Source organism: Carcharodon carcharias, chromosome 15, assembly GCF_017639515.1.
Source record: "Carcharodon carcharias isolate sCarCar2 chromosome 15, sCarCar2.pri, whole genome shotgun sequence".
Classification (NCBI taxonomy): domain Eukaryota; kingdom Metazoa; phylum Chordata; class Chondrichthyes; order Lamniformes; family Lamnidae; genus Carcharodon; species Carcharodon carcharias.
Genome location: NC_054481.1, coordinates 34,348,193 through 34,362,078, shown reverse-complemented (window position 1 = coordinate 34,362,078; position 13,886 = coordinate 34,348,193). Strand labels below are relative to the sequence as shown.

The following is a 13,886-nucleotide window of genomic DNA, read 5'->3' as shown; positions in this document are numbered from 1 at the left end:
GACATTGCCATTTCGATTTCACCCATTCACTCAAGAAGCACATAACATGTTCCATTCTAATCAGTTAGAAGGCACCATCAACAGGATGCTTTCTAAAGTATAGGAGCTACTGTACCGGTCACAAAAATTTAATTTTAGCGCTTATATTGGGTAAACACACCATTACACATTATCTTACTGATCCCCATTGTTTCACAATCTGCAAGGCTGTTCAAAGATACGTAATCGAATATAACCCTCCACCCTCTCTTTTTGATCAACTGAAATGGATTGTGTTGGTGAAAAATATTGTTCCACAACGTCCTCCCTATTGCACAAACCATTTAACAAACTGTACAAACACTAGTTATTACCACTCCAAATCCACCCAGCATCGATAACACAGAAATACCAGCACCCAAACCCTTCAAACCCAAAACAATTCAATCAAGCTTATATTTCAACTCTTTCTTGGACTCGAACTCAAGTTCTGTCGAAGGGTCATGAGGACTCGAAACGTCAACTCTTTTCTTCTCCGCCGATGCTGCCAGACCTGCTGAGTTTTTCCAGGTAATTCTGTTTTAGTTTTGGATTTCCAGCATCCGCAGTTTTTTTGTTTTTATCAATCAAGAACTGTTGCTTTCTGACTTCAGCCGTGCCCAGGTTCCCTCCCAGATAATCAGATTGGCCCACGTCACCCAATCACAAAACAGGTTGGTGACTGACTACTTCTGATTGGTTATTCCCTCCGTCAATCGCCACACTATGCCGCACCCCCTGCCCGGGCGCGCAGCCGCAGTGCCCGCCACCGGCCTCCCAGCTGGCGCCGCCCGCAAAGCCTCCAACTGGCGTTATCCTCAGGCGCCAGCAGCACCTTCGCTTCACAACAATCGGCGCTCACCTCGGTTCCGCGACGGAGGTGCGGGAAAAAAGCCGGGTGTAGCGCTGACTGCAGGTGAGTCAGGACAGGCGGTGGGCAAGTGTGGTCATTCTAGTCACCGTCAACAAGCGCCTCCCAGACAGTCAACCGCCTCACAGCCTCTCGACAGGCAACTTCCGCTCAGCTCGACTCTCGCGAGATCTCACTGTGCCAACAGCTTGACATCATCCAGTCATTTAAGTCCCATAATGTTATACTGGTGTGTGTGAATATAGTATTACAGCGATTTGTGTGAACACATTAATATTGCACTAGTGTGTGTGTGTGTGTGTGTATACAGTAATATTGTACTGATTTGTTTCTAAATAATAGTGGGTCTGTGTAAATATAATAGTGCACTGATTTGTGTGTGGGTCTGTGTGAACACAATAATATTGCACTGGTGTGTGTGTGTGAGAATACAATAATATTGCACTGCTGTGTGTGTGTGAGAATACAATAATATTGCACTGGTGTGTGTGTGTGAGAATACAATAATATTGCACTGGTGTGTGTGTGGGAGAATACAATAATATTGCACTGGTGTGTGTGTGGGAGAATACAATAATATTGCACTGCTGTGTGTGTGAGAGAATACAATAGTTTTGCACTGCTGTGTGGGAGAATACAATAATATTGCACTGCTGTGTGTGTGTGAGAATACAATAATATTGCACTGCTGTGTGTGAGAATACAATAATATTGCACTGCTGTGTGTGTGAATACAATAATATTGCACTGCTGTGTGTGTGTGTGTGTGAGAATACAATAATATTGCACTGCTGTGTGTGTGTGAGAGAGAATACAATAATATTGCACTGCTGTGTGTGAGAGAGAATACAATAATATTGCACTGCTGTGTGTGTGTGAGAATACAATAATATTGCACTGCTGTGTGAGAATACAATAATATTGCACTGCTGTGTGTGTGAGAGAGAATACAATAATATTGCACTGCTGTGTGTGAGAGAGAGAATACAATAATATTGCACTGCTGTGTGTGAGAGAGAGAATACAATAGTTTTGCACTGCTGTGTGTGTGAGAGAATACAATAGTTTTGCACTGCTGTGTGGGAGAATACAATAATTTTGCACTGCTGTGTGAGAATACAATAATATTGCACTGCTGTGTGTGTGAGAATACAATAATATTGCACTGCTGTGTGTGTGAGAATACAATAATATTGCACTGCTGTGTGTGTGTGAGAATACAATAATATTGCACTGCTGTGTGTAAGAATACAATAATATTGCACTGCTGTGTGTGTGTGTGAGAATACAATAATATTGCACTGCTGTGTGTGTGTGTGAGAGAATACAATAATATTGCACTGCTGTGTGTGTGTGTGAGAGAATACAATAATATTGCACTGCTGTGTGTGTGTGAGAGAATACAATAATATTGCACTGCTGTGTGTGTGTGAGAGAGAATACAATAATATTGCACTGCTGTGTGTGTGTGTGAGAATACAATAATATTGCACTGCTGTGTGTGTGAGAGAATACAATAATATTGCACTGCTGTGTGTGTGAGAGAGAATACAATAATATTGCACTGCTGTGTGTGAGAGAGAGAATACAATAATATTGTACTGCTCTGTGTGTGAGAGAATACAATAGTTTTGCACTGCTGTGTGGGAGAATACAATAATTTTGCACTGCTGTGTGTGTGTGAGAATACAATAATATTGCACTGCTGTGTGTGTGTGAGAATACAATAATATTGCACTGCTGTGTGTGTGTGAGAATACAATAATATTGCACTGCTGTGTGTGTGTGAGAATACAATAATATTGCACTGCTGTGTGTGAGAATACAATAATATTGCACTGGTGTGTGTGAGAATACAATAATATTGCACTGCTGTGTGTGTGTGTGAGAGAATACAATAATATTGCACTGCTGTGTGTGTGAGAATACAATAATATTGCACTGGTTTGTGTGTGTGTGTGAGAATACAATAATATTGCACTGGTTTGTGTGTGTGTGTGAGATTACAATAATATTGCACTGGTTTGTGTGTGTGTGTGTGAGATTACAATAATATTGCACTGGTTTGTGTGTGTGTGTGTGTGAGATTACAATAATATTGCACTGGTTTGTGTGTGTGTGTGAGATTACAATAATATTGCACTGGTTTGTGTGTGTGTGAGAGAATACAATAATATTGCACTGGTTTGTGTGTGTGTGAGAGAATACAATAATATTGCATTGCTGTGTGTGTGTGTGTGTGTGTGTGAGATTACAATAATATTGCACTGGTTTGTGTGTGAGAGAACTGGTTTAGCAAATAAAACTGCATTTTTTTTTGTTTGTACAAGTCTACAGTGGCTCACTGAGATTTTTTACATATCTAAAAGAAAGTGACTCTTCAAAAATTAACAACTTTTGGCTACATTTTTCGTCTTTAAACCAATAATTAAATCTAAATTGGGTTACCACTCTTCCCTCTTCTATGATCAACTATTCTCAATCCATCGCTCATTGCCACACAAATCCAGTGGGTAAATTCAACTCATCTCAGAATGGTTCCTGTGCTAATAGCCAGGATTATCACCTCTAGGGTGTAGATTGGAATGATTATGCTTAAGACATGGCAATACTGGGAATTAGGTACAGAGGGGCAAAGAGGTGCTCCTTTTCCTACCTTTTTTCAGTCTCCAGTGGCTGGAGTTGCTTCCAGGAAATAGAGGGTAACCTAGAGACAGTAGCGAGAGTTTGAAGAGCTAGTGGTGGGTGAGACTGGGGGTTAAGAGCATTCCAAAGAAAATCAAATTGTGACATTACAACAAAGAAGGTAAATAATTCAAAACAAAAGCAGAATTACCTGGAAAAACTCAGCAGGTCTGGCAGCATCGGCGGAGAAGAAAAGAGTTGACGTTTCAAGTCCTCATGACCCTTCGACAGAACTTGAGTTCGAGTCCAAGAAAGAGTTGAAATATAAGCTGGTTTAAGGTGTGGGGGGGGGGCGGAGAGAGAGAGAGAGAAGTGGAGGGGGTTGGTGTGGTCCCTACAACCCACCAACCCCCTCCACTTCTCTCTCCGCCCCCCCCCCCCACACACCTTAAACCAGCTTATATTTCAACTCTTTCTTGGACTCGAACTCAAGTTCCGTCGAAGGGTCATGAGGACTTGAAACGTCAAATCTTTTCTCTGCCGATGCTGCCAGACCTGCTGAGTTTTTCCAGGTAATTCTGCTTTTGTTTTGGATTTCCAGCATCCGAAGTTTTTTTGTTTTTATCTCTGAGGTAAATAATTGATTGGTTGGTGAGCATTTTCTTTTTTCTCTTATCTTAGGGAGTTTTAATCAGAATTAGTAGAACATTAATTGAAATAAAAATATAAGCACAAGCAGGCAGCACCTTCCAAACCCATGGCCAATACATGCAGATTATTGGGAACACCAGCACCTGGAAGTTCCTCTCCAAGCCACTCAGAATCCTGACTTGGAAATATATTGCCGTTCCTTTTACTGTCGCTGGATCAAAATCCTGGAACTCCCTCCCTAACAGTACAGTAGGTGTACCTACACCACAGGGACTGCAGCGGTTCAAGAAAACAGCTCACCACCACCTTCTCAAGGGCATTTAGGAATGGGACAGGCAATAAATGCTGGCCTAGCCAGTGATGCTTGCATCCCATAAATTGAATTTTTTAAAATGTAGAGGTATTAAAATTTAATTAAAATAATTAATTAGTTAATAAAATGCAATAAGGATGATAGGTCTGGTGATTTGCAACTGTAGTATATAAGAGCTGGTGGACACCAGTGTGATCCACGGCAACCACATCTGCAGTAATTGGCTGTAGCTTGAGGAGAGTGAAATCAGAAGGAAAACTTTACACTGGTTGGAGTCATACCTAGCACCAAGGAAGATGGCTTTGGTTGTCGCAGGCCAATCAACTCAGTCCCAGGACATCGCTGCAGAAGTTCCTCAAGGTAATGTCCTGGGCCCAACCATCTTCAGCTCCTTCATCAATGACCTTCCCTTCATCTTAAAGTGAGATGCGGGGTTGTTACCTGGTGATTCTACAACATGCAATATGATTGGCAACTCCTCAGATAGTGAAGAAATCTGTGCCCATATGCAGCACAAGATGGACAACATTCAGGCTGGGGCTAATGTGTGGCATGAATTTTAATTGACACCCAAGTGCCAGACAATGACCATATACAATGAGAGAGAATCTAACTATCTTGCCTTTAAAATTCAAAAGATTACCATTGCTGAATCCCCACCATCAATGTCCTGGGGGTTACCATTGGCCAGGTGCTGAACTGGATCAGCCAAATAAGTACTATGGCTACAGTGCAAGCCAAAGGATGGGAATTTGCAGCAAGTTACACGCGTCTGACTCCAAAGTTTATCCACCATCTAGAAGACATGTCTTGAGTGCGATGGAATACTCATGTGCCTGGAGAAGTGCAGCTCCAAAACTCAAGAAGCTCAACACCATCCAGGACAAAGCAGCCAATTCGATCGGCACTCCATCCACTATCTTAAACATTGCTGCCCGTGTGCTGGTGTTGGAGGCAATGTGTCATCATATGCAAGACGCACTGCAATTTGCCAAGTCTCTTTTGACAGCACTTTCCAAACCACAACCTCGATCATCTAGAAGGACAAGGGCAGCGGATGCATGGGAACACCACCATCTGGGAGTTCCCCTCCAAGCCACACACCATCTTGACTTGGAAATATATCGCCATTCCTTCATTGGCACTGGGTCAATAATCAGGAACTTGCTTCCAAATAGCATTGCAGGTGCACCGAACCACTTGGACTGCAGTGGTTCAAAATTGTGGCTCATTACCACCTTCACAAGGGGCAATTAGGAATGGGCAACAAATGCTGGCTTTGCCAGAAATGCTCTCAGTCCATGAAATAAAAAGCTGCCCACCCAGACTTCAGCTTGGCTAACACTTTCTCAGTCGATGCTGTGCCTTGTATAGAATTCCTGAATAGTGTTACTCATCAAAACCAACTCTTTTACTGAGTTACACTTTGTATTTGCATTCAACCTCAATGTATCTGAAGACATTCACATATTAGTGGTTTGTTCCTTGACAGACTCTCTTAGTCAAGTATCAGACAATTTTCTTGCAATCCCCATACACCTTCAAGACATTTAAAATTTGGAAATAGTTTCTTTGTCTCAAAGGTTTGGGAGCAAATATTAATTGGTTAGTGATTGTCTTCATGCTACTGTAAGTTACACTGCCCAAGCTGCAAGTGCTTTCATCCACACTCACCAATGTATCATAAATCAGTGCAGCTGCTACCACCATATTAACTTACAAATACCCATGTTTAAGTAGGATCTCAAACTAACTCCATATCTGCCTTGGGGAACCAAGGAGAAATTTCCTAAATTGGCCACAAGATTTAATTTCCATCTCATTCAGGAGATAAAGCAAAGGTTAAAAAAAAATAATGGGAGTTATGTACAGGCCTCCGAACAGTAGTCAGGATGTGGGGCACAAGATACACCAGGAGATAGAAAAGGTGTGTAAGAAAGGCAAGGTTACAGTGATCATGGGGGATTTCAATATGCAGGTAGACTGGGAAAATCAGGTTGGTAGTGGATCCCAAGAAAAGGAATTTGTGGAATGTCTACGAGATGGCTTTTTGGAGCAGCTTGTGGTGGAGCTCACTAGGGAACAGGCAATTCTAGATTTACTGATGTGTAATGAGGCAGATTTGATAAGGGAGCATAAGGTGAAGGAACCCTTAGAAGGAAGTGACCATACTATGATAGATTTTACCCTGCAATTTGAGAGAAAAAAGCTGGAATCAGATGTAACGGTATTACAGTTAAATAAAGGCAACTACAGAGGCATGAGGGAGGAGCTGGCCAGAATTGACTGGGAGACAAACCTAGCAGGAAAGACAGTGGAACAGCAATGGCAGGAGTTTCTGGGAGTAATTTGGGAAACACAGCAAAAATTCATCCTTAGGAAGAAGCATACTAAAGGGAGGACGAGGCAACCATGGCTGACCAGGGAAGTCAGGGACAGCATAAAAGCTAAAGAGAAAGCATACAATGCGGCGAAGAGCTGTGGGAAACCAGGGAATTGGGAAGCCTATAAAGACCAACAGAGGACAACTAAAAAAGAGATAAGGAGGGAGAAGATTAAATATGAGGGTAAACTAGCCGATAATATAAAAGAAGATTGCAAGAGTATTTTTAGATATATAAAGGGTAAGATAGAGGCAAGAGTGGACATTGGGCCGCTGAAAAATGACCTTGGAGAAATAGTGGGGAACAAAGAAATGGCGGAGGAACTGAATAGGTACTTTGCATCAGTCTTCACAGTGGAAGACACGAGTGACAACCCCAAAGTTCAAGAGAGTCGGGGGCAGAGGTGAGTATGGTGGCCATTACCAAGGAGGTGGTGTGAGGAAAACTGAAAGGTCTGAAGGTGGATAAGTCACCTGGACCAGATGGATTACACCCCAGATTTCTGAAGGAGATAGCTGAAGAGATAGTGGAGGCATTAGTGTGATCTTTCAGGAATCACTGGAGTCAGGGAGGGTCCCAGAGGACTGGAAAATCGCTAATGTAATCCCCCTGTTTAAGAAGGGAGTGAGGCAAAAGACGGGAAATTACAGGCCGATTAGCTTGACCTCGGTCGTTGGTAAGATTTTAGAGTCCATTATTAAGGATGAGATTTCAGAATACTTGGAAGTGCATGGTAAAATCGGGCAAAGTCTGCATGGTTTCATCAAGGGGAGGTCATGCCTGACAAATCTGTTAGAATTCTTTGAGGAGGTAATGAGTAGGTTAGACAAAGGAGAGCCAATGGATGTTATCAACTTGGACTTCCAGAAGGCCTTTGACAAAGTGCCGCACAGGAGGCTGCTCACTAAGATAAGAGCCCATGGTGTTAGAGGCAAGGTACTAACATGAATAGAAGATTGGCTGTCTGGCAGGCGGCAGAGAGTGGGGATAAGGGGGTCCTTCTCAGGATGGCGGCCAATGACTAGTGGAGTTCCGCAGGAGTCAGTGTTGGAACCACAACTTTTCACTTTATACCTTAATGATCTGGATGAAGGAACTGAGGGTATCCTGCCTAAGTTTGCAGATGATACAAAGATAGGTGGAGGAACAAGTAGTATTGAGGAGGCGGGGAGGCTGCAGAAGGATTTGGACAGGTTAGGAGAATGAGCATAGAAGTGGCAGATGGAATACAACGTGGGGAAATGTAAGGTCATGCACTTTGGTCGGAAGAATAGAGGCATAGACCATTTTTGAAATGGGGAGAGAATTCAGAAATCTGGAGTGCAAAGGGACTTGGGAGTCCTAGTCCAGGATTTTCTTAAGGTTAACTTGCAGGTTGAGTCGGTAGTTAAGAAGGCAAATGCAAAGTTGGCATTTATTTCGAGAGGACTAGAATATAAAAGCAGGGATGTGCTGCTCTGGTCAGACCACATTTAGAATATTGAGCAATTTTGGGCCCCGTATCTCAGGAAGGATGTTCTGGCCCTGGAGAGGGTCCAGAGGAGGTTCACAAGAACGATCCCAGGAATGAAAGGCTTAACATATGAGGAATGTTTGAGGGCTCTGTGTCTATACTCGATGGAGTTTAGAAGAGGGGTGATCTGATTGAAACTTACAGAATACTGAAAGGCCTGGATGGATTGGACGTGGGGAAGCTTTTTCCATTAGTAGGAGAGACTAGGACCCGAGGGCACAGCCTCAGAGTAAAGGGAAGATCTTTTAGAACAGAGATGAGGAGAAACTTCTTTAGCCAGAGAGTGGTGAATCTATGGAATTCATTGCCACAGAAGGCTGTGGAGGCCAGGTCATTGAGTGTATTTAAGACCGAGATAGATAGGTTCTTGATTAGTAAGGGGATCAAAGGTTATGGGGAGAAGGCGGGAGAATGGGGTTGAGAAACTTATCAGCCACGATTGAATGGCGGAGCAGACTCAATGGGCCAAATGGCCTAATTTCTGCTCCTATGTCTTATAGTATTGCAAGGTGGTGGACATATGTTGAATGAAGTTGCATTGTTGACACAATGGGATGTGCTCATCATGCAATCATACAGTGCAGGGGGCCACCATTCGGCCCATTGTGCCTGTGCTGGTTTGACATGTTTCTTTGCTCTTATAAGTAATGACAGCTGTTATTGATGCAAAAAAAAAAGCCTACATGATGCACAACATAAATCCAACAGCGAAAACACTTAACAACCTGAAAGTAGCCAAGACAGCCATGCAAAAGATAGGGAGGTACTGCACAATTGAATACTGGATCAGCTTGTCAATAAATCCAAACTGCCAGCGATAGTAGAAATCTAAAAGATATGTATGAAAGGATCAAGAGGTCATTTGGTCCTACCATCAAAGTTGCCCCCACAGGAAGTCGGCAGATGAGAACTCACCAACAGAAGTAAACAGATGTCCTGCAGGGTTGAACACTACTGTGAGCTGTACTGTTGTGAGACAGAAATTTCCAAGTCTGCAGCTACGTGTCATGGATGAGTTAGGTGAAGAACCCTCATCATGAGCTCCAGAAGACCATAAACTGCACAGCAAACAGAAAGACACCCAGCCAGGATGGAATCCCAGCCATAAAAACAAAAAACTGAACTGAAGGGTCATGAGGACTCGAAACGTCAACTCTTTTCTTCTCCGCCGATGCTGCCAGACCTGCTGGGTTTTTCCAGGTAATTCTGTTTTTGTTTTGGAATCCCAGCCAAACTGTTCAAGCATGGAAAGTCCTGTCTATTACCACATCTTTATAACCTTTTCCTTCTCTGCTGGAACGTAGACTCCATTCCACAGATGCATGATGCAAAAATCATCACGCTATAACAAAGGCGACCGCAACAACTACAGGGGCATCTCACTGCTTAGCATCACAGGGAAGGCCTTTGCTAGGGTCATACTTTTAAGACTTGCAGACAGAGTGTACCCAGAAGCACGATACAGTTTCCATGCCAACAGATCTATTGTGGACATGATCTTCTCCATACACCAGCTACAAAAGAACTGTAGGCAACGGAGTATACCTCTTTATCTTTCTTTTGTAGATCACACCAAGGCATTTGACACCATCAGCAGGGCAGGATTCTGAGAGATTTTGGGGAAAGTTAGCTGTCCACAAAAGCTCCTTATTCTCATCCAGTCCTTCCATGAACTCATGCACTGCACTTTATAGTTTGATGGCTCCACTTCCAACAGTTTGAGTGCAGAATGGAACGGGATGTGTCCTAGCCCCCACTCTGTTTGGCGGCGTCTTCTCCAAGCTATGATATGGATGGAGTCTACTTACATATTTGAGCAATATTTGAGCAGAATCAACTAGCCTATAAATAAGGAATAAAATATATTTCTCAAGTCGTGACTCTGTCAGAGTCCTTCTACATAAGAAAAAAATCTAGTGAGGCTGTGAAGCTTCTTATTTGTAACTTGAACCTGGTCAAACATTCTACCTCCCACGGATTCTCAGCCTTCGCCAATTCATACTCATTGCTGAAAAGCAATTAAAGCTAGGAAGGCAAAAATTTCAAGTGTAATTGTGATTATGGTGTCAGTATGGATAAACATGACTACTTAATTGTTCATTGAACTGCTTGTCAGACAGCAAGTTCTACAATCTATAAAAACTGAAAGCGAGGACAAAAACACTAATGACAAAAACTCCTGATCCGAGAACTCCTCTACACTGATGATGCTGTACTCATCACCCATACAGAAACCCAACTACAAAGAGTCATGGAATGTCTCTCCCATACCTACAACTTGCTCTCCCTGGCTGTAAGCACCAATAAAACTATGGTCAAGGGACAAGGTGCTGCACTTCCACCCCTGATCATACAAAATATCACTTTGCTGGAAGTGGTTAGCAAATTCTGCTACCTTGGATCCATTGTGACAGACAATCTGTCCTTTGATGCAGAACTTGATACATAGGGAAAGCAGCCACCACCTTTGGCTGACTCAAAATGCTCATGGGATAACATCTAGCTGACCCTTAGAACCAAGTTGATGACTAATAAGACCTGTATTCTCAGTACTTCATTGTTTGACTGTGAAGCATGGCCGACTTACTTCAAGAAGAGCAATACAACTTCCATCTTCGCTGTCTGCGGCACATTATGGGTATATCCTGGCAGAACAAATATCATGAAAATAGCAGTCCCCTCAAAGGCAGAGCCCCCAAGCCTGTTAGCACTCATCAAACAGAGACAGCATCATTGGCTTGGACATGTCCACAGGATGGAGGATAGTCACATACAAAGATTTTCTGTATGGTGAGGTAGCTGGAGCCAGACAAGTTGGATGCCCAAAGCTCCAGTTCAGGGATACCTGCAAGTTTGACATTAAAGGCTCTTTACATCAATTATTGCACCAGGGAGTCACTAGCTGATGACAAAGGAAAGTGGCAACACCTGTGGGCTGGCATGCACCACCATGATGACCAGTGGCTTGAGTTTGGCAACAGACATCAAAGTTGAAAATGATAACCCACAACATCAAAAGTAGCTTCATGTGCAGCACGTGGTAGAATATTCCTCTTCAGGATTGGCCTCTCCAGCCAGCCATCAGCAAAAGACACCCCATCTGAAATGGATTCGTTTGCTGCATGTCCATCTTCTTTCTTAGATAAAGGATGCTGGAACATCTTAAGTATGTTGAAGTGACAGCTCTGATGGAAATGTGAGGTAATTAATAATTCACAAAAGTTGGTGTATTTTTTCTATTAAGACAGATCTTTTAAACAGGTGTCTTACATTGGTTGTATTTGCAATAGTGAAATTAAAAAACCTGAATCATATGTGATCTAATTGGTCACGTTTCAGCATTTAATGTAATTGATTGTGACCACAACAGATGAGCAGTTCAATGAACAATTAAGTAGTCATGTTTATCCATACTGACACCATAATCACAATTACACTTGAAATTTTTGCCTTCCTAGCTTTAATTGCTTTTCAGCAATGAGTATGAATTGGCGAAGGCTGAGAATCCGTGGGAGGTAGAATGTTTGACCAGGTTCAAGTTACAAATAAGAAGCTTCACAGCCTCACTAGATTTTTTTCTTATGTAGAAGGACTCTGACAGAGTCACGACTTGAGAAATATATTTTATTCCTTATTTATAGGCTAGTTGATTCTGCTCAAATATTGAGCAAATCCTCTCAGTAATAACAATTGAATTTTTAAAATGGTCACCTCCAAAATCATTCTTCATTACAGAACTACAACATTACTTACTAATTTGACCAAAACATGCCTTCTACCTCATGAAAACCTCATACCACGCCTGAAAAACATGGACTGTATGAGCAACAAATCCGCTGGTATTTAAGAGGCAGTCAAAAAGCAATAATATATTTTCTCCAATTTGAGACAAGTAGTGAAGAGTAATAATCCCTCATTATGATCTAAGTGATTTACCTTGTGATCTATGGTCTGCTACGAGGCATGTATACAAAGTTTAACTGTTATTTGTGACAACCTTCTTTCTCCCTCGCCGAAGGTATTGACTTCTTATTGTGATACTGGCCTTCACCCTATGATCATATTTTGTGTTAATCTAAATAGGGAAGTCTCTGCAAGCTACTAAACACAGTGCCTGTCAGGGCAAAGCTCAATCCTGTCCTTACCCAAAGCATATTGTTGCCTTTTCGGAAAAACTAACTCAGCACAGATGAGATTGGACCCTAGGGCCTATCTCAACAAACTGAAACGTTAATGCAGCTACAAAGTTTAATTTTGATATGTCTCATCACAAACCAACATTGGTAAGACCACTTATCTCCCTTAATCCCAACTACGGACTAGGGACCAAAAACGAAAAAAAATGTCCTCAATAAAAATGCACTGCACTAAGTACACCCATACCAGGTACTCACTCAGAAGCAACATGTGCTTAATGTACAGTGACTTTACAAAATGTATGTGAACTTTAAAAAAAATAATTTTGAAACAAAAAAAAGTTCTGTACTATTGCTAAAAGACCCAGAAACAACCAACAGACATTAATCCTGGAATAACTGTTAGACATGAAAGGAGATAAGCGAACACTACACTTTTTTTAAAATGCCCCTTTATAAAAAAGGTTCTGTAGACAACGCAATTTAACAGTGTACGCAAGTAAACAATATTAAATTACAGATAATTAACAAATGGATGCAATTAAAAACCTTTGCTTTTTAAAATTGTGGTAGTTTTCTAGATGTGAAAAAGTCTCAACCATGTTATTTCTGTACACAAAAGTTGGTAAATGTCATTAAGAAATATAAAATGCACAGCAGGTTGCAACCAATCTATTTTATCTTCACTGATAGTACAAATTTTCAGTAAAAAAAAGTACTGGAACAATTTTCTACAATTGATCTGGTTGTATAAGTATACATATCCAAGGAGGTATTCCATCAAATTCATTGTAATGGACAATCCTTTATCGGATTGGTCTATATGAAAAAGCCATACCCGGCATATATGTCTGCACTGGGTGAGTTGAATACATAGGATATCCAGCAGGTGGTGCATGGATATGTGGATAGAATCCTGGTGGCAGTGCAGTATGCGGAGACTGTTGTACTGGTCCAGTTAGGACCAACTGAAGCAAGCTATAAAGAAACAAAAAAATCAAAGTTATAAACAATAGTACTTGGATATATTTGTTCTCTTTAATTAACATCATTTTGAATAACATTTTAATAGTAACTAAGTAAATGATTAAATATCTAGTATACATTTATTAAATCACTCTTGTTCAATACATTAGCCACACTGAATTTCTGAATAGTGAATATAAATGAGTAATAGGAACTGTCATAACTTGTGATCCCAATCGTCATATTTGCATGGCCTATGCGGGTGTATTTTAACATGAGCATTTGTTAATAAAATGGTATGAAAAGCAGAGCGTACGAGTGTTTTTCAATCCTTATTTATTTTGTTGGTAACTGAGTGGCAGATGTTTGTTCAGCAAATGCACACTTACCTGCATACTGTATTAAATTT

At 41.5% G+C, this 13,886-nt stretch overlaps 1 protein-coding gene across 4 annotated transcripts in view; it reads right to left on the bottom strand.

Annotated features, from left to right (window-relative positions):
• The window catches only part of c15h7orf26 (chromosome 15 C7orf26 homolog), a 33,221-nt gene that overhangs the window by 1,804 nt on the left and 17,531 nt on the right, over positions 1–13,886 (bottom strand). For 3 of the 4 annotated variants that reach the window (XM_041205797.1, XM_041205798.1, XM_041205796.1), the window contains exon 7: positions 13,350–13,489. In XM_041205797.1, the coding sequence (XP_041061731.1) occupies positions 13,350–13,489 (140 nt within the window). Of the gene's footprint in view, positions 1–11,703; positions 13,490–13,886 lie in introns of those variants that run through there. The other variant, XM_041205799.1, reaches the window with a different exon arrangement.